Source organism: Nelusetta ayraudi, unplaced genomic scaffold, assembly GCF_046127955.1.
Source record: "Nelusetta ayraudi isolate G7.1 ecotype Tasmania unplaced genomic scaffold, CSIRO-AGI_Nayr_v1 ptg000131l, whole genome shotgun sequence".
NCBI classification, from domain to species: domain Eukaryota; kingdom Metazoa; phylum Chordata; class Actinopteri; order Tetraodontiformes; family Monacanthidae; genus Nelusetta; species Nelusetta ayraudi.
In genome coordinates, this window is record NW_027466181.1 from 1733145 (window position 1) to 1753594 (window position 20450).

The window sequence follows — 20450 nt, forward strand, 5'->3', positions numbered from 1 at the left end:
GGTTCTTTCTTATTATTTTATTATCACAAGCTTTGGAATATTAGTGTCCAAAAAGTCTGAAATTGACGTCCCTTTCCAATACTTCCGGTTGTCGTCCTTGTGCCACTTTTTTCTTCTTCTTCATCTAATTGGTTTAAAATGGTTGTAATACGTCCTGTAAACATTATGCAGCTATTGCTTCTCATCTCATGCTGACTGGGTTGGTTTCAGTACCTCGGACAGCGACCCAAATTCTCCCTTTTGCAAAAGATAGATAGATAGATAGCTAGATAGATAGATAGATAGATAGATAGATAGATAGATAGATAGATAGATAGATAGATAGATAATTGATACACCATAATGTTTAAATATTTAATTGCACTTGTGTTAAAAATGCAAACACGGGATGTGCAGCCAGACCACTGAATTACTGATTACCTCTGATCAACCTTTACATTTCTGAAACTGAAACTTACGCTTTTCAAGAGGATGAATTAAAACGTCCAAAAGCACGCCTTTATAGCAGCTATGGCCCGTATTTGTTCATCTGTACCCATTAAAAGGGCTTAGAGCAGCTTCCTCTATCTATTAGTCCCTTGTAAGCTGCAGCTCATCCCTGTTTTACGCCCTGCTTGTCCTACACCCAATACTTTGATCTGGACTTGGCAGCACCTGACGATCGGGCCCTTTGTTCCAGAGCACGGCCGGGGCTAATTTCAGTGACCCGGCTCAACCTTGACCACCCACTCCCCCAGCACCACCCCCGCCCCTCCAAACGCCCTGGCCTTGGGGGCTCGGGTTCATCGCCACCCCGGACACACAACACTTCCCAGGAGAATGCAGGCGAGGGAGGGAAGCCCTCAACCCCCGCAACTGCTACCACTATCCCTCCTTGATCGTTCCATCAAACATGTCCCCGCCGTGGTGCAGCACATGTACACGCAGCCGGGCCGCCCACTCGTACCAGCAAACGGGCATCCCTGCGAGGGGGTGGTGGTGGAGGGAGGAAGAAAGTCAATGCAACAGCGGCAACACGCTCAATGATCCTTAGACAGGAGCCAATAGGCGAGTGGGTAATGAGGGACTTCATTTGAACTTTATGTAAACAATGAGGAGCCATATTCGGGTGGGGGCGAGAAGAACTGAAGCCTTGATGGATGGATGGAGCGCCATGCCATGAAATAAAAAGATGGTCGCTATGCGCATCCGCACACAAACACAGCGTAGCTGGTTGATAGAAAATAAATAAATAAATAAAAAACAGTAGCCATCAATTGGCTGAAACATGAGCATCCACTTTGAAGAAATATGCTCATCTGGGGAAATAAAGCTCACACGGACACAGAAACACTTAAACTCAAAGAGAGGGGCAGGAGGAGGAGGAGGAGGAGGAGGAGGCAGGAGGGGGCACCTTTCACCGCCCCTCCTCCTCCACCCGCTATCTCTCGTTTTCGCCTCCCTCCCTCCCTCCCCAAACAGCCCGCCACCCTCCCCTTCCTTTCTCCGCGGAAGGAAAAAAAACGGCAAGGAGGCGCGACTCGCAGGGCCGCACATAGCTGATCAATATTCGATTTAGTTGCTAATTTAGGGCCTTTCTATAGCTGTCATCCCGTGATGTATGAGTCCTAACCCGAGGTCGCCGCGGAAAAGAAGAAGAAGGGAGAAAAAAAGAGGGCGAGAGAGCGAGCGAGAGATGGAGAGAGAGGGGTGGGGGGCGGGGGGCGGAGAAAAAAAAAATCAAACACCAGTCAACTTTTCACTTAACAATAGAGCGACTTGAATATTATTTATGGGCGAGGGAGCCACTTTATGGGTGAATTGCTCCCATCGCTGGTGGGATGATGAAGCGCCTTGTAAGCACATGCCACGCGGGCTCTGACACCGCGGCGTAAACAGACGCGCGGGGCTGCGGAGGAACACGTAAACACACGCTTCCTGCCCCCTTTTTTTCGCCCCTTAAATAAAGGAGGGAAATATTCATATCAGCAGACGTCAATATCTCGCTCTCCCCGGAGTTCACACAGCCGGATTTGGACGAGCGCGCCTGATTAATAGCGTTTGAATGATAAAGACACCCCCCCCACACACACCACCACCACCACCACCGCCATCCTCTATTCCATCCCCCCACCGATTCACACGCTTAATCGCACGCACACGCGCGTGCACCCAGGCAAGTTTTAGGGATGACACAAACGATATCCTATTTGTCATGTGGACTGATATTATGTATTATGGGGCCTAATTGTTTTTGCGCAATGTTTCTCACACACACACACACACACACACACACACACACACACACACACACACACACACACACACACACACACACACACACATCAAATCCGAGCGCGGCTGCTCTATTTTGCCACTTAATGTCTTCCCGATCGATCACTGTTCTAAGGATGTTATCAATAATTTGAAAGCTTGATTAACTTCAACGTTTTCCATCACGATTGCGCCGCCTTTATCCGCCTCTCCAGTCCTTAATTAACGCGTGCTTAATTAGTTCAAGATCGTTTGGGGAGTGCGATACTTTATTTTAGAGGAGGAGGGCGAGCGCGAGGGGGAGGAAATTAACATAAAAATCTCCGCTGATAAATTGATATATTATCAGGAAAGAAATGTAGTGGGGATTTCGAGGCGGAACGAGTCATAAACAGACATCCATCACACGCGGACAGCTCGAGACAATGTATAATTCTTTTGGCAGCGTTCTCTCTTGTTGTTGTTTTTTTTAATTATTTAATGACTGCACAATTTCAGTTTCGCCAAATAATGAAGTGCGTTCTTTGTCTTTGCCTTGATCGTTCATATTCCAAAAGGTTGCAGCTTTAAAGCTGGCAGCATAAACAGGACAGCAATTTCCTCAGGTGACAAAAGTATTTCTGGGAGCAGGCGCCAATTATTCTTGCAGCGCTTTAAGTCTGAGATGTTGTGACTTTTTTTTTTTTTTTTTTTTTTTTTTTAATGCAAAACTGGTCTTGAAACAGTGACTGCATAAAACTCTGATTTAAACAAATGAACTGTACCTGCAACCCCCTGACTTATATACAGTACAATTATCTATGTAATATAAATCAAGGGAAAACAATCATTGTCAAACAACAACAAATGCAGCTTCTTTCTTTTTTGTTTGTTTTGCTGTGGAACTTGTGTGATTCTTTCAGAATTAAGATATTTTTTTCATGCCAGCCTTTCATCGTACATTCAGGGTGTTGTTGTTGTTTTTGTTTGCAGTCTCTTTGCATATAAACCAGGAGGATGATGGGGAGTGTGTGCACGGGCTGCTGCCAGCTGCCATGCAGCCTCCAGGTTGTTTGGTGAAAGTGAGAGCGTGATTTCCCCAGACCCTGCTCTCCAGGGACGCCTGGCTCCCCCACTGCCAACTCCCTTGAACCCCAGCGGTTAAACGGACAGGTCATTGATACACGCACACAAACACACGCGTACGCACGCGCACTGCCTCGCTTCTCCACACGAAGGCCGCTTTCCGCCTGCTCATTAGCGGTGAGGCTCGCCGAGGATCTCTCACCTGGCTGTACGCGAGCCATCCGATCAAAACTGGAATTAAAATGATTAGGGAAACTGCGGGAGGCCAAATCATAAGGAAACGACCCCGGCTGAATGATGGCCTGCACTGCCGCTGGGAGTTGTAATTGTAGAATGTGATTCTACCCCTCAACCTCACGCTGTAATCAGCGCCCGGCTTTGTTTAAATTACTTAAACGAAATGGATGCCGATTCACCAAGCATGAATGACAGCGCGTATGAAGATGTTTTGCTGGTTATGAGCTATGATGGCTGTGTGTGTCTGTGTGTCTGTGTTTCTGTGTGTGTGTGTGTGTGTGCGTGTGTGCGGGAGGTGGCGCTGGAATAGGGGGTGGGGGGTGTTTAACAATGGTATTAATAATCTCCATGATCTATGAGCACGTCTGGTGTCACTCAGCCATTAGGGAGGCGGCCCCTCTGTGTTCTCCACACCTCGTTTCATCCCCCCTCGCCCGCGTCGATGCCCCCAAAATAATTGTGCGTTAATGGGTGAGAGGGAGGGGGGTGTGTGTGTGTGTGTGTGTATATGTGTGTGCGCGCGTCAGTGTTTGTGTGTGCGAGGAAGAGGGTGGTGAGAGGGATTAGAGCGCGCGGAGGGAGGACGGAAGGATTATCTTGGGAGATGGGTCACTTGTTAACAGAGGAGATTATTAGCAGTGATGGCTGACCCCCTTGGAGTAACACAAACTCTAGGTATGATGGGATGCTTGGGGTCAACGGCGGGAGGAAGTGATGGACAATATACGAAAGCAGAGATGCCTTTTAAAACAAAGTCCAATTTATTTTTTTGTAGCCCGTTTAAAGCAAGTGCTTTGAAGTGTGCGTCGTTGGCGAGTAATCTATTACCAAGTAATCCACTCCTGTAATTAAACTACTTTTTGAGTAATGTAACGGGATTACTGGGGCAAAACTGGTAATTATATCAGAATTACTTTATCAAGTAACGATTCCGTTACTTTTCCAAATCATTTTGCTAAAAATGTCTCATAATCCACAAAATGTCTGAAATTTGGAAAAGCAACTGAGCAACTGATACTTTATCTTTTTTTAACTAAAGTAATTAATAATTTGTAACTGATTACTTGTGAAACACAGTAGTTAAAGAAGTAGTTAGATTACTTTGTGAGGAGTAATCAGCAGTTGAATTATTTTCCAATCCAATCCAAACAACACTGGAAGTGTGACGTGTCAAATGAGACAATTAGCCGGAAAATACTGTTGGGTTTATATACAGAACACAAGACAATAAGAGGAAAAGAGGATGAAGATGGTCAATGATGGATATGAGGGGACAGGATACAGATTTCCTGTGCAGAGCTTAAAAAACAAAACAAATCTTAGTCTTAAAACTGGATCCTACACTTGGCATGGAGGTGGAGGTGAGGACGGGTGAGGTGTTCTCAGAGAGGTCAATGCAAATTAGCCATAATGAGAGCATAAAAACAACCGTTCTCTCCTGGTCCAGGGTAGATCCACCGCAGGCCGAGGCGCCCCGGAGCCATTTGCGGCTCCTAATCTGGGTGGAATGAGCCGTGAGAGGAAGAAGGAACTGAAGTACACCGGCTAACAGCTCTCCCCTGACCCCTCTCCAACTCCCTCTCTCCCACCCCTGCTTTTCCTCTCCCTCGTTTCCTCTCTCCTTCCAACCCCACTTCCCACCACTTCCATCTACAAAACAAAGTTGTCGAGCGCTGACGGGGCCCCAGAGGCCGCCGGTCAGCGAGGAAAGGTGAGCGCCGACCTATCGCCGAGGCAAAGAGGTAAGAAAAGCGATTGTGGGGGCGTGGGGGGTGGGAGGAAAAGAGAGGGGGTGGGTGGGGGAAGGGCGGCGGTGGCGGCGAGGAGATTGAAGCGTTTCTAATTTAAATAAACCCTTTAGCAGACTGAAAGTGGCAGCGAGCTTCCACTTTGCTCGCAAGGAAAAGAGGGGAGAAAAAGGAGGAAAAGAGGGCGGGCGAGAGGAAAAGAGAGATTGGTGGATGGATACGGAGGCGTCTGCACGGCAGGTCCCTTTATCCGCATGGGACGGTCGGAGGCGAGAGGACGGAGAATGGTTGTGTGTGTGTGTGTGTGGGGGGGGGTTATAGGGAGTGAAGAGGGATGAGACAGGGAAGTGGATGAAGGAGGGGAAAAAACAAGAGGGGGCTGAAATAATGGGGAGGAGGGCTGACAAGGCACAAGAGGGTTCAGGAAAGAGCGTTGAAAGTTAGGTGTGAAGAAAAAGAAGGAGAAGAAGGAGAAGAGCGGTTGGAAAAGAGTTGCAATCCATCTTTCGGGAGGAGTACATCCAACCCCCCCAGCCCCGGGTGTGAAAAAACAAAACAAAAAACACACACAAAGGGAGGGGGGTGAGAGTCGCAGCAGCAGCAGCAGCAGCAGCAGCAGCAGAGGCTCCGGTGAGTCTCATCTCATCAAAACTTGGCCAAAGTTTTTTTTTTTGGGGGGATGGATACCAGCTCCCAATTTACTGGAGCCGCCACACTCTTCTCCGTCACACTGTCTCCCCCTGTCTGTCCCTTCGGCTCGTCACAGCAGTGGCCTGCTCAGCGGCCTGCACCAGGCTAATAGGCTGCCATCCAGAGAGGAGCCGCCGCCGCCGCCGCCGCCGCAATACGGCCTGCAATCTAAAACCTGGCGGCCCGACGCCACAGGATGCCCCATTTTAGACACTTCTTTTTTTTATTTGTTTGTTTTCCGGGTGTGTGTGTGTGTTTTCTTTTTCTTTTCTTTTTTTTAAATCATACCTCTCGTCGCCAAGAGGTGATGACGGACAAACAGGCATACAGATTAGGGAATCGCAGAGAGAACCTGCCTTCAGTGCACTGACAGCAACTATAATAAAAAAAATAAATAAATAAAAAAAACAGCACTAAAACCGGGTCGGCAAATACATGAAGTGCAATTGGGTTTTGTGTGAAGATGAGGCGGACAGCTTTAGAGGCGCTTTAAAGGATTGCGAGATTTAGTGGCATCTAATGGCTTGTTTTACAAGGAACGTTGAATTCAATCTCTGTTTTCACTGCCTCTGATGTTTTTCTGTTTAGCTTCGTCCCGTCAGGCTAAAAATCTTACATGTGACGGTGAAAGAACGCGGCCGCGTCACATCAAGTGGACCCACTTTATAGGTAAATGAATACAAATGTGCTTATACAACAGCGAATTTGCCTAAAATAAGATAACACTTGCAACTGGGCCATTATCATTATTAGAACATTTGATAATAACAAGCATAAACTGACTATCTTAGCTATTTTGAATTTTAGTTGAACTGAGTTCATTATGTCTTCTAGCTTCCAATGATATTCCAGTATTGTTTTATTACAGACATACTGTATATTTTTTTTACACCGTAAGAAGATGTATGGTAAATAACAACCTAAAAAATATAGGTCTGTGATAAAAGAATACTGGAATATTTTGAATTTTATTGTTACTATACTATTACTATGTTATTACAATTTTACACAATGGCCTTTTTAATGATAGAAAGCAGACATTGAATTATTAAAACAGTGAATATGCAATTACAAAAAAAAAAAAAAAATCTAAATCCCCCTGTCATTCTGTGTGTCATCTGTATGTGTCTCAACCATAACGTGCGATTAGCTCATAAGTGTCTCCGGGTTCGCGTTATCAAGTCAACAAAAGAATCGACGGGGGCCTTGTGACACGCTCGCTGACAAAGAATGACAAAATGCGATTACACAGTCGCCGGATTAAAGGTGCGGCGGCGTGCGTTGAAAAAAAAAAACGTCACACATGTTGTGTGTTGTGCCCACGGGTGAGAGGCACAGCAGTCTATAGAATGGAGAGAGGGGGGAGTGTGTGTGTGTGTGTGTGTGTGTGTGTGTGTGTGTGTGTGTGTGTGTGTGGAGGACGGGGGCGGGGGCGGCTCCTCCCCCACCCCCCCACCACCTCCTTCAAACATACACACCGAGAACTGGCTCCGGCTCCGGCTTCGCTGGAGTGGAGAACCATAAATCTTCATATAGCGGCTGTTTTGATTAATGCAGCCGAGTCGAGCTAGGGGGCTGGACCTATCCCATTACGGCCTAATGGAAGATGGAGCGGCGCTGTCTCCACCACTAGGCCCCTGTCATTTGTTCCACTTTGCAGTCCATTTGGCCGAGAGACTACAAGCCACTCCATCAAAAATATTTTCAGAGTTAATTTCCGCCCGCTTAATTCGCCTTGATTCGGATTGCGTATCGAATGGCAGGATCGATTTTCGCCTGGCGTCTAAATTAAATAAAAGAGAGGGGGGTATACTTTAAGTCTGCGTTTTCTTTCTTTTCTCTTTTCCATTCCATTCCTCCACCTCTTTTTCCCAGACATCCCCTTACCGGGGGCCAGCTCATTCTCTTCTCTCTTTTCTTGCGATGCATCTCATTTCCTCCTCTTTCTCAGATTTTGATAGACCCATGTTAGCAGAGGACGGGGACGGGGACGGGGGGGGGCTAAGGGGTGAGTAGGGGGAGAGAGGTAGGGACGGAGGGAGGGAGAGGGAGGGAGGAAAGGTAGGGAGGCGGAGGCACAAATCTGATTGTACTTACAGATGAAGGGAACCCTATTGAAAGAGGTGCCCAGGTGGACGGATAGAGGGATGCAAGGATGGACGGACGGACAAACGGATGGAGTTGGCATAAATTACCACCGCAAATAAAGACCTGGAGAAAAAAAGGGGGGAAACACATTTTCTGAGCGACGGAGAAAGACAAAGATGCTGTATCCTCACATGACAGCTCGGCGGCGCAGATATCCCCAAGAATATGGATAACCGGGAGCCAAGAGGAGAAAAGGCGGGGAAAAGTGGGTTAAATTAGGGGCATCGGGGTGTTCGGGGGGGAGTTTGGGGTGAAAAATAATAAGAGGGAGGGTCGGGGTGGGGGTGTGGGGGGGGACCAAAAAAAAAAAAGAGAGAAAGACATGAAAGGAGGCAAAAAGGCACAGTGACAAATTGGTGGAGTGTGTCGCGAATCCCTCTTAGATTTAAAGCCGTGTGTAGCCTATCGTCATATCTTTCCAGAGTAATTTATTTTCTCATTTCTCTCTCCCCCGCCCCCCGCTCGCTCGGCCCTCTCCTTCCGCGTGTGAATTTATCTGGCAGTCACGTGGACAGAAGGAGGGGAAAAGTCAATAAAAGTCTCTGGCGACAACTGTTTCCCCCATCGCTCTCTTGTCTCCTTCTTGCATTATCTCTGCTACTTTGCTTTCTATTTGTTTATGCGCCGTGGACGCTTTGCTCCTCCCAGCCAGCCACCCCTGCCCCACCCCTCCCCCCCTCACACACCACCACCACCACCACCTGTGTTTCCTGTTTCAGATCCTGTCTCATATCACAGGACTAGCAGCTATACCTCGCGCGCCCTCTCCAGAGAAGCCTATTGATTTTATTCTCCCACAAAACAGCCGGGCCCACGCTTTGAAATTACAAAATCAGGAAGCTGTAGGATCCATCGCTCGCATCCAGCGCAGAAGTGTTCCGATAAGCATCTGAAAGTTCTCCGAGGCTTACAAGCGGGAGATGAAGGCCGGTGAGCTTTGGCCCGCGGACATGCAGCCACTTGTAGATTGCCTACATCAACCGAGGGATTAAATCCGGTGGAATTTTAATAACGCCGCGCCCAATCTCTGTCAGGCCTCAGCAGCCTGAGACTGGCACCTTCCAGGGGAAGTGGTGAAGAATGAAGCGTTCAATGCTGTAATTAAAAAAAAAACAACAGGAGGCGCAATTTACGGAAAAAAAAAAATCTATATTTAAAGCTCAATAAAGTTGATATCCGCCCTAAATCCCAAGCAGTGTTAAGAACCAAAGGTAGGAAGCCACAATTTTCGGGCTTAACTGGTCTAAGCATTTCAGATTCAATACAACCTTACAAAAAAAGTACACGCTAACTTCTCCAGGACAACAACTCTTTGGTCCTTTGCAGCGGCCCAATGATGCCACACTATGGTCAAAAGTTCAGTTTCCTGACTAAAAACAAATAATAAAATAATAATAATAAAAGACAAATCATTTTCTCCACCAATTAGCCAGTATTTCATGGGAGTCACACATCTGATGCAACACAAATTTGTTGCGCCTTGTTCAACTGTGACCCATCAGACTGCAAAATAATTCTCCAAACAACTTTTGATCATTCATCTTTTAGGAAAAACTCTTACACTTGTCTCAATCTCAATCTACACGTTTGCTTTGGGTTTTTTGGGTTTTTTTTCTTTTGGGACTTTACTTTGGAATGAGTCACCGTGTGGCAAACGCAAATCAGTGGCCAGTGGAAGATCACAGCTTGCGTGTCGCTCAGCGAGTCCATCTTTCAGAGCAGGTGTGTGAGTAACAACTGCGACACTCTGTACAGCCGCTCACGGCTCGTGCTGCTGTCGGCCCGGAGGGGTTGATAAAATTGAAAGCTCTCTTTTCCTTAGGTATCCTTAGGGGGGTTTACACTTTCACAGCAAACAGGACTGATGGCCGACCCAGCCGGCAATATGACTTGTTCACTCAGCCCCCGCCAATATCAGTGTCTCTATTTCGGTCGCCACATCTGTTATTGTCTGATTCTTAAGAAAAAAGTGGCTGAGCAGAGGATAATGAAATCAAAGCCCAGCGCACACAGTCGAGGAGCTCCTGGTAAGAAACGCACTGTGTCAATATTAATCTCTCTGACAGAAAGTCGAAATATGGCATCTGTCACACATCATCTTCCCTCTCTGCTGTCTTTCCGCCGAGGAGGGGGCAAGAAGATGGGAGAGGAGGTGGTTTAGGTGGAATTAAAGAGTGGGAAATCGTCGTAGACTGCGGATTCAAAAGCGGAAAAGGGCAAAGGACTGTGGGATTTGCACAAAACACTGAGATTTTTAACGCCTGGTGCTTGGTTTGGCGCCATCAATCGAACGCTAAGCTAAAAATGTCAAAGGCATTTGCAGCTAAAGTGATGGCATGTCTTGCAGTGATATTTAGAAACTGCCCTCAAACTTCTAAAAAACAAAATAAAGAAATACCCCAAAACTCATTATCAATGTGTTATCTTGTCAGGGGGACTTGTGCGTTTGTGTGCGTTGTGTTGGTGTGTTGATGCACAAACAAAAAGAAAGCACAGGAACGAGGCTGGCGCCACCGTCCCCATACACATTCATTTAACTTCAAACTTAACTTTAGACTCACTTTTAAGACTCGTCCGGCCATTGCTCAATAAAGTCCTTCTAGCGTCCAGTGTCCGTCAGTTTATTTCCAGGTTAACTTAGTTACATTTCAAACAACCACCTCTCTAACAGCGCAAGTCTACGCAGTGGTGTGATTTCCTGTTATGTCAACGCCTAAGTCAAAGCTAGCCATCTAGCTAGTTAGCCAACATCTTCGGTTTCGCTCGCTCGCTAGCTAGCGCAGTGATACTCAGGCATTAGAAGGACTTTATATACCAACAGACGGACAGACGTTGAATCTGTGTGTTTGTGTGCAGGTTTTTAAAATCATATTTTTATCTAAATACTAAAGAAAGCAATTTGAAAACTGTCTGTGTTCACATGACACCAAGCAGTCACAAGTCTCTAGTGTGATAGTGGAAAATCAACAAAGTGCATAAAGACACATAAAATATTCTGGGATTTGTTTTCTAAACACAGAATATCAGAGTCCTTACGTTTTAACACGTTGCCTCACATTACGCCTATCACTTAAACTATGAAGTATGGATGTGCAATAAAGTTTGCACCGATTCAAATTGACCCACGAGTCCACGCTAAACACATGTGAGTAGATATTTTAAGGGAAAACAACAACAACAACAACAACAAACAAGCACAGCAACAAGTTTGAGCGAAACACAAGCGTCCTGACTGCAGGCAGTGAAACCGCGCACAACTTTCTGCAGTTGTTCGCCGTTGGCTCGGAGGCGGCGGCGGCGGATTGCGCGGCGGTCTCCCGTCGACCCGATATAAAATGTCCTCTGATATTCATCAGCCTCCTTCCCCGCGCTCACGGGCCTCTCCTCCCCGCGCACATGCTCCATCCTTCATCTCTCCCTCGCTCATCCGAAAACTCTCTTCCCCCGTACCGGCCGCCTATCTTTCCTCTCCCACTCGTTTCACCCAGAACACTTTCCTTTCTTTCATCTTTTTTCCATCCGGCTTCCTATTCCTCCCACCTCGCCTCCTCCCGCCTCGCTCCGTCTTTTTTGGACGTTTTCGCTCCGTCCCTCTCTCAATATCCATCCACCGCCAGCGCCCTCGCCCCCCCCCCCCCTCGCCCCCCCCCCACTCCATCTCCCTCCCCGTGTGATGAATGAGTCTGTCTGCTGGGTGCAGTTCATATTTACTGAGCAGGGGAGCGCACACTGTCAGTCTCTCCTCGCCCTCCACGTCTCTATCCCTAGTCTAAAGAGACAGAGGGTGCAGGGGGTGACCGCGGGATGAGAGGAAGGAGGGAGGCCGCGGTCAGGAGATCCAGTCCAGGAGTTGCAGCGGCGGCGGTGGCGCCGGGCTCCGAGGAGAGCGCATTAGTCCCCGGCTGGCTGCATTTCTCAGCGCTAGCCATTAGAGTTAGCAGAGGCGGAGAGAGAAGTCGTCCATGCCGCCCGGCCAAGCTGTCAACGTGGTGATACTAATAGGGAATAAACAGCGTCTTGTACCATCCCCTTTGTGTTGGAAGGCAGCAGCCCACTCTAGGCACTCAGCGCAACACAATTTAATGGCGATTCCTCGCGCCTTCCTTTGTGCGGGCCATGCTTTTAGGCACATTTGGACTTGAGAGGGGTGGGAATGCGGGAGCCGCTACCAGCTGCGCTTCACCAAAGGCCCGGCAAAACACCCGGCTTCATCTACGCCCACGCACGCCAGTGTGTGAGCGCGCACGCTGGTGGGGGAGGGCGGCAGCAGCGGTGGCGGCGGCAGTGGTGGTGGTGGTGGTGGGGGGTGGAGAGAGTCAAACGGTGTGTTTTGACCCGTGTGCTGACCCGTTCATGAATAAGAGGAGTGGATGTGGGCCTGCCGGAGCCCAAAGGGACCGAGGGCCGAGAGCCGCCCGCAAAGCCCCCGCAGAGCCACCGCGTCTTCCCACACGCGCTGACCTCCGAGGGCCAGCCAACACCACGGCCAGCGCAGCGTGACGACACCGGTGACACCGACGCGCACAATGTGTTCCTCTGCCAAATTGACAAAATATAGACAGTAAATACGAGGAAAATTGGATGGCTCAAATTACATCACAGGGAGAAAATCCCCTCAACTGGACTTTTATAAGACACAATATGGGGTAATTTAATACATAGACTGCGAGCGAAAGCACTGCCAGCCGTCTGTCAAAGGGGGCAGCTGGAGAGTGGGGTGTTTTTTTGTGTGCGTCTGTGTGTGTGTGAAGATTTGATTTCTGTGTCGGAGTGGGGGGGGGGGGGGGGGGGGGGAGCAAAACAAAACATCGGGGCATTGACGCCGTCCTTTGTGGATTAGTTTCTTGAGATTTTTCTATAAAACAGTGCCGCAACAAAACATTTGGATTCGGATGCAGGCGAGGGGGCTGCAGAAGGAGTAAAGGAAAGCCCCCTGCTGTAATCATCTAAATATTAGAGAAAATAGGACACGAGAAAGGGGAAAATTGGACATGGGAAACATTACGGAGGAAGAGATTTAGAAAAAAAAAAAAGAAGAAGCCAAAATGCACCAAAAGTGGGGAAAGGACCGATATCAAAACGGATGAAACAAATGTGGGCTCCTCTGGATAAATCACCGCTGTAAAATATCCCTCACGAGCTTCTAAAAGCCCCTAGTTGGGAGACAAATGACAGGGTCAGAGGTCACAGACTGGGGAGCACTATCGGCTGGAACAACACTGCTGCGTGATGATGGAAGAGGGCGAGGAGGAGGAGGTGGCGGAGGAGGAGGAGGAGGAAGAGCCGTGATGCTTTTTTAATGGGACATAAAAAAAAGAAAAAAAAAAAAAAGAAAGAAAGAAAAACCTTCCCCGATATGCAATAATGACGACAGGGCCCGGGATCGAAACGCACGGGAGAGACATGTTCCCTCAGCCAGCCTTATATTCCCTGAAGCCTCCCTTCCACAGCTTTCCATTTCCCCCTGGTGCCTCCAGAGAGGAACTGCCGCCGTCTCCCGGAGAATTTATCAGCTCAGCCGCCTCCAACTGCTGCGGAGCCGACGGAGGCCTCAAACTGTGATGTATCCGGCTATCAGCCGCCGCCACACACACACACAGGGTAAACAGTAACACCTTGTGTTATTTGTCAGGATGCCTCCCCGACTGCCCACCACCACCTCCTCCTCCACCACCACCACCACCAAACCCTGGGTCACATTTGTCCGTCTGGCCGCCCTCCCGCCCGCCTCGCCGAGGGAGCGCTCCAAAAACGGCCGCCGCGCAATCCATCTCAATTGCTGCAAATCTATTAACTTTCTTTGTGCGGCCTGCCTCTTCTGCCGCCCCGATCTTTAAAAACCGTGGTTGTTCTACAATTATGATAACTGCAACGGGGGGGAATTAGAGAATCCAGCCCATTCATCTCTCTCTGACCGCCCCCCGCCCACCCACCCCTTCCTCCGCACAGACATGACGCGGCTAAATGAAAAATGGACACGCTTTAAGAAGTATTGATTCCAGCTTTAAACAAAAGGTACAGTCAATATTATTTACTGCTAAATATATCTTTGTTATCTGTGCTGGAGCCGTAGTTACTGCTCCGTCCCCCTGTAATTGCGGACATAAAAATAATAGAGCAATTCCCACCGAATTGACCAGGACAGGTTTGGCGGCGGCCCCCTTGTCCTAGTGATGCATATCCTGCGTGTAAACGAAATGTGTGAGCGAGGCTTTCCTCCGACGGCCGCCCTTCTTTAGACAAGAGGAATACATTCTGATAGAGGCAGGCAATAAAATGCAAGGAGATGCAGCCAGATAACAAAAAAAATAATACAAGGCGCTTTTAAGGCCAATCCCAAGGATTGGAAGGTACCACGCTAATTTTATTCTATTATTCAATATTATTCAATGCGGCTCAGTACTTCACTGAAGCGTGCGTGCAGTGTGCGCCACTGTTGTTGGGGCCTGAACACAACAGTTAGAGGGAGGGATGAAACTTTTTTTTTTTTTTTCCCTCCGCTTCGACAGAATGCAAAAACTTTTGGCCTCCATGCGGCGGTAGCGTTGATCAGCAAAACACGCCACTGTCCTGACTGTTGAGAGAAACTTCAAGGGAACCCTGACAGTGATCTTAGGTTCAGATAATCAAGGCTACGTGCACTGACTGGACATTGGGTGGAGTTTTCACAGCAAAACTCCATCACTGTCTGGAAAAACAGACCTGGGTAGAGAATAGTGTCCAGGCACAGACAGAGAGAGAGGGAGAGAGAGAGGGAGAGAGAGAGAGAGAGAGAACCTTTCTCCTAAAAGAGTAGAATCTCTCATTCAGAGATCAGGGAAAAGTTTAAGGAGCAAAGAAATCAAAACACTAACTTTCAAAGTAATCTGACTACTGCCAAGGTTATTGGATACCTCCATATTGATATTAATTATTGACAAAGTAATTTCGTATTTCCAAAGTAATCTGGCATCTGTTCGAGTACTTCCAAAATAATTTGACAAAGGCAAGTGGGTGTAGTAGCAGAAATTCATCCATTCATTCCATTAAGTTGATGCTACACGTCATGAGATGACATTTAGCGATGTTAAATAAGTCATGCGCGTTATGAGTTTGAATCCTTGATTCATCCGACACTGAAACGGTGGGTCAAAACCAAGTGCACAACTGAGCTGTCGGGTCCAAAGACCTGTGTTGGATCAGTTCAGTTGTGAGTTCTAATCCTGACAGATGGCCAAAGAGAGGAAGATTTGGATTTTTAAATAACAATGCAGTTGGTGGAGAGGGTATAAACAGTGGTGCTGGGACCCTCATTAACCATTGGTAAAATAAATAAATGAATTTATAATCCTACCTGGTCTGTGTCCTGCGGAGGATTAGTGACAGATTAGCTGTGCCGTGGCCCACTGACTCACAGGCGCTGCCGGCTCCTCACGGTGGCCAGTTAAGCGAAGCTCCGTCTGTCCTTTCACAAATGCCTCCAGGCCTTTCAAATTCCCAATTCCCAAACTTTGTTACATGGCAGATTTCATGCGTCTCAGGCTCTGCTGGCTCCTCTTAGATTTGTTTACAGTTAACATCATCCCAGCGCCTTTTTTCCAATTTCTTTTCTTTTCATGTCAGTGTGTCCTAAGAGGCTGTGAGAAAGAGAGTGATTTAACTTCACATTTAACCCAGGCGTGGCCAAACTATGGCCTGGGGGCCAAATGCGGCCCGTTACGCTTTTTAATCCGGCCTGCCGAACTTGAAAATATATATACTTTTAAAAACGTATTAATGTTTTAGTTTACCTGTGTTCCTGCATTTTCTGCCACAGCAATGAGGATGATGATGATGATGATGATGATGATGATGATATCCTGAAGAACAACATCACTCCAAGTTACTTTTAAATAGCAGTAACTGTCTCAGTGTTTTAAGAGTCACTTCAACGAAGAGGCCGGCAAAGAGATATTTTGCTGTTACTTTGCTTTTTTTCATTTTCAACTAACACTAAAGCACATGTTTCCTACATATGCCATGATGTATTTTATTCTCCTATGAGGTGGCTCACCAAAACACTCCATTCATCTGCTGCTGCTCCGGCCCCCTCTGTCAAATTTTAGAACCCATCGTGGCCCACCAGTCAAAAGGTTTGCACTCCCCTGATTTAACCTGTAGGGGCGTCCAGACAGGTCAGAAAATACAGATGACTAACATGCACTATACAAGCATACGTTGCTGAAGTACAGTTTCGCTCACTTTGGTGTTGGAACGCTGCTTCCTCCAGTTGACTGCCGGGTTTTCCTTGAGAGGGCTGTGAGTGACAACATTTCACCACTAGGTGTCATAGTTTTGCACTGCGTGCATTTGTCCTCGGAGACCTCCAGCGCGGCCTGCATTGCAAATAGCCGCGCTATTTATATGCAAATAAATAAATAAATGAAATAAAGGTTTCTCCAGTGTATTCATATACACACACGGAGAACTGAGCTCACAAACCCTTTTCACAGAACGTGTGAAAAGTTGCTGTTTTGTGACAACTGTCATCTTCAAACTGCAAGCAGCTTTCATACGCACACCTGTGACTCCCAGGTGGTACTGCTCTCCACTGATTGGACCAATCAGCATCAGACAGGCTTAAGTTCTCTGAAGTAAGGACTCTTCAGTTCTTTTTTTCATTTATTTATTTCTTTAAATGTCAGAATCAGGAAACATCAAGATCAGAAAAAACTTTTTCACTGAAAAAAAAATTAATTTGTCTATTCAGACAAAAGTTAAAAAAAAATAAAAAAAAAAAGTCTGCGAGTCTTGATAGTGTTGTCTTTATGTTGTGAGCAAATTCTTATTTAGTGGGTTATAACACAGAACATAACATAGTATAATATTGTAACCAAAGAAACAGCATTATTCCGTGCTGGAAAAGAATTCCTGTGAATAAATTCTACTTTATACAACTCAAAACTTTATACATTATATGGCTACACAGCTCTTATATTCACACGCACGTGATGTAACAACACATTATTTAAACATTCCTCGTCTCAGGGAAGAACTCACAGGGACGCCTCCATCACACTCCCACCAGTTTAAGAGTTAGTTTAACTTAAAAACCGGTGCTGTGAGCTAGTGGATGATTTTACATCATTTGAAATCAAGACCATAAAAAAAAAAATTATCAGGAAATATGCTTGGGATCATTGTTTAAGTGCGAAATGCCATTTAGGCAGTTTCATTCCTCAAAAAGTGTCGTGCACGAGTCCCTCATGCAGCAGCAAAGTAGCTAAAACAATAAAACAATGATGAGAAACAAAAAGCAGCAACATATTTCATGCCCGGGTGCTTTTCAATTTAATGTATAAGCCACCCGCTGATCCCTCCTGACATGCAGTGTTCAGCTGACCGGACATTTCCCCGCACAAGAGAAAACCATGGCTGTAATTTTTGATTAGTGTGTAACAGAGACACTGTGTTAAGAAATAAGAAATAAAAAAAGACACAGGTAAAAATTCTTGCTATGCCTTCAAAGAAATGATAAAGTCTATAAAAAGGTTTTAGAGTCATGACCTGTCACACCCCATCCGCCCAGAGGGGGCTCCCAAACCAATGTTCTTTCAGTAAATGAAAACTTCTCCCCCTCCGATATTACAGCAATCAAATTAGAAGTGAGTGTGAATTCAAAGTATCCTCATCCTGCTGCAGAATTAGATGCCAGTCTGTGTGATTAAAAAAAAAAAAAGTCTAAATTCAACTGTAGGTCTTAGCGTGCAAGGTCAGTGCAGGGCTCCGAGGTTGGACAAGTGATTCCAGATGATGAGATGGTTACAGACAGTCAGTATAAATGATGAAACACAAATATTTTCACTTGATACATTCCGCAAAGGCAACCAAACTTTGAAAAAGCGATTGGCGTGACAAAGCCTCCAGCAAGCCTATTATTTCCGCGGTCTTTCCAGCCACATCATTCCCTCAGCGGCATTTGGCCACGTGCCCCGACAAGTGGTGCGAGCGGGCAAACCTGCGCAGGCAGTTGGGGCAGGCGTACGGCTTCTCCCCCGTGTGGGTCAGCATGTGCGTCTTCAAGTGTCCCGACAGGCGGAAGCTCTTCCCGCACTGCTCGCACGTGTAGGGCCGCAGGTTGCTGTGAGTCCTGCGGTGCTTGCCCAGGTCGCCGGACGACGTGTAGCGGCGGTGGCACTCGGGACACTCGAAGGGCTTCTCGCCCGAGTGGATCCGCTTGTGCTTGATGAGGTCGCCCGACTGCGTGAAGCTCTTGTCGCATTCGTTGCACTTGTAGGGCCGCTCGCCGGTGTGCGTGCGCTGGTGGTTCCGCAGGTGCGACAGGCGGATGAACCTCTTGCTGCAGACGGTGCAGTGGTACGGCCGCTCGCCCGTGTGGGTCCGCAGGTGGATCTTCAGGGAGCCCAGGTCCCGGGTCTTCAGGCCGCAGTCGCCGCACTGGTGCATCTTGTCGCCCGTGTGGGTCCTGGAGTGGACGCGCAGGTTCTTCTTGGTGTTGAAGCTCTTGCCGCAGGCGCCGCAGTGGAAGGGCTTGTCGCTGGAGTGGGTCCTCAGGTGGAGCGAGAGGCTGGACTTGAAGCCAAACTCCTTGCCGCACTCGGGGCAGGAGTAGTCCTTCTTGCTGGAGTGCGTGGTCAGGTGGCTGCGGAGGTGGTGCTCCCGGTAGAAGGCCTTGCCGCACACCTGGCACTTGTGCGGCTTCTCGCCCGTGTGGATCTTCATGTGCTGCCGCCAGCCGCTGCGCTCCATGAAGCGCCGGCCGCAGTCCCGGCACACGAACGGCCGCTCGCCGGTGTGCGTGCGCATGTGCACCTCCAGGCTCTGCGGCGTGCACAGCTTCTTGCCGCACTCTGGGCACTGCACGCCCGTGTCCAGGCAGACGGGTCGGTCCTCGGGCTCGGGCCCGTCCGGCTCGTTGCACAGGTGCGGGCCTTGGCCCCACGTGGATTTGAAGCTCTTGTCGCAGTCGGCGCAGCTGAGGTGGCCCCCGCGGGTCGCCACCGACATGCCGTGCCACCGCTGGCAGTGGTTCTTCAGGTTCTTCAGGTACTGGAAGCTGCGCGCGCACGTCGGGCAGGGGTGGAGCCGGCGGGGGGGCGCCGAGGGGTGGGCCTCGCGCACGTGGACCCTCAGGAAGACCTTGGACTTGAAGCTGCAGCTGCAGATGGCGCACGCGTGCTTCGGCGGCAGGCTGAGGCGGCGGCCGGAGAGGCAGGTTCTCAGCTTGGCCAGGTACTCCTTCTGATGGACCCACTTGATGTGCTTCTCCAGGAATTCCATGTTGGTGAAGGAGACGTTGCAGTGAGGGCAGGGGAAAAAATCAGAGTCTGGAGGTGGGTAGAGACACGGAGAGAGCAAGAAATGATCATCATTGATGCCCAAGAAAATATTATCCAAGTATAAGAAACAGTTGTCAAACAATGAGAAAGCATCAAATCAAGCACGTCAGAAACACACTTTTACAAGGCTGATACCCTTTGAGAGCTGACGTTTTGACCTCGACATTGTGTTTGACATGCACTTTACATGACTCCATAGTGTTTGGGATGAGAACCTAAGGAAGGCGTTTTTGAGATCTCCAAACAATGCATGAACAAGACGTAGCATGTGCTTATCATCTCAAACTGAGACTTTATTTAAAGAGATTTTAAAATGAACAATTTACAAAAACTGAACCAGCCCACATTAAACCCCTTTTTCACATATTTATTCTTCGTCCTGACTGCAGTGGAGCAGCTTTACTTGATTAATTACCCCATATTTGGCCCCCTGGTTGGAGTCTCCAGCAACAACACTGCTTTTTAGCTGAGTGTTGCAACTGATCCGTTGTTGGACATTTGCTGCAATTGTTTGGAAGGTGGTTGTTATGTCTCACGATAAGTCATATTTGCTGGGTCATTCTCACTTTGCCAGCAATTCTTTTTTTTTTAACAACTTTAGTCAACACTCACTGCCTCTCACGCCTCAAGAAAACCAATCAAAGCAATGCAAGCTGGTGAAACTGTCGGTAAAAAAAAAAAAAAACTTTGAGAGAAACTGCAGACTGGACTTTAAAACAAACAAACAAACAAACAGATAAAAAAAAAAAAATCAACTATTTTAGCTGAATTCGCCCTAATGTTGTGAAGGAACACTCGTACCTGCGACCTGTAATCCTCCTGAAAATGCAGTCAATCACAGAAAACAACCACTTCTGCAAAGAGTTAGATTGCTGACAGACTGGGGTGGCGGCAACAACAACAAAAACAGCAACAGCTGAGACAACTAACGGGGACACAGGCAGGACGAAGACAAGATGCTGAAGCGCTGCACCTACCTGCGATCACCTCC

At 47.8% G+C, this 20450-nt stretch overlaps 1 protein-coding gene across 2 annotated transcripts; it reads right to left on the reverse strand.

The window, feature by feature from the left end:
• Positions 1–16910: 16910 nt before the first annotated feature.
• LOC142904747 (uncharacterized) lies at positions 16911–20123 on the reverse strand. Of its 2 annotated transcripts, none has more exons than XM_076051033.1 (3): positions 19875–20123; positions 19595–19674; positions 16911–19447 (listed from the first exon to the last, which is right to left on the reverse strand). In XM_076051033.1, exons 1-3 carry the CDS (start codon positions 19877–19879, stop codon positions 18069–18071), a joined length of 1464 nt encoding a protein of 487 aa, XP_075907148.1. In that variant the 5' UTR covers positions 19880–20123; the 3' UTR covers positions 16911–18068. The 2 variants fall into 2 exon arrangements, with proteins under 2 accessions (XP_075907148.1, XP_075907149.1); XM_076051034.1 differs by having other exon boundaries at positions 19578–19674.
• Between the last annotated feature and the right edge of the window lie 327 nt (positions 20124–20450).

What these genes read in the sequence shown, in the direction of transcription:
- LOC142904747 (XM_076051033.1), bottom strand. An exon ending in AAAACGTCAGCTCTCAAAGG is followed by an intron (nt 19,448 to 19,594) that starts GTATCAGCCTTG and finishes ACCCACCTCCAG; the next exon opens with ACTCTGATTTTTTCCCCTGC.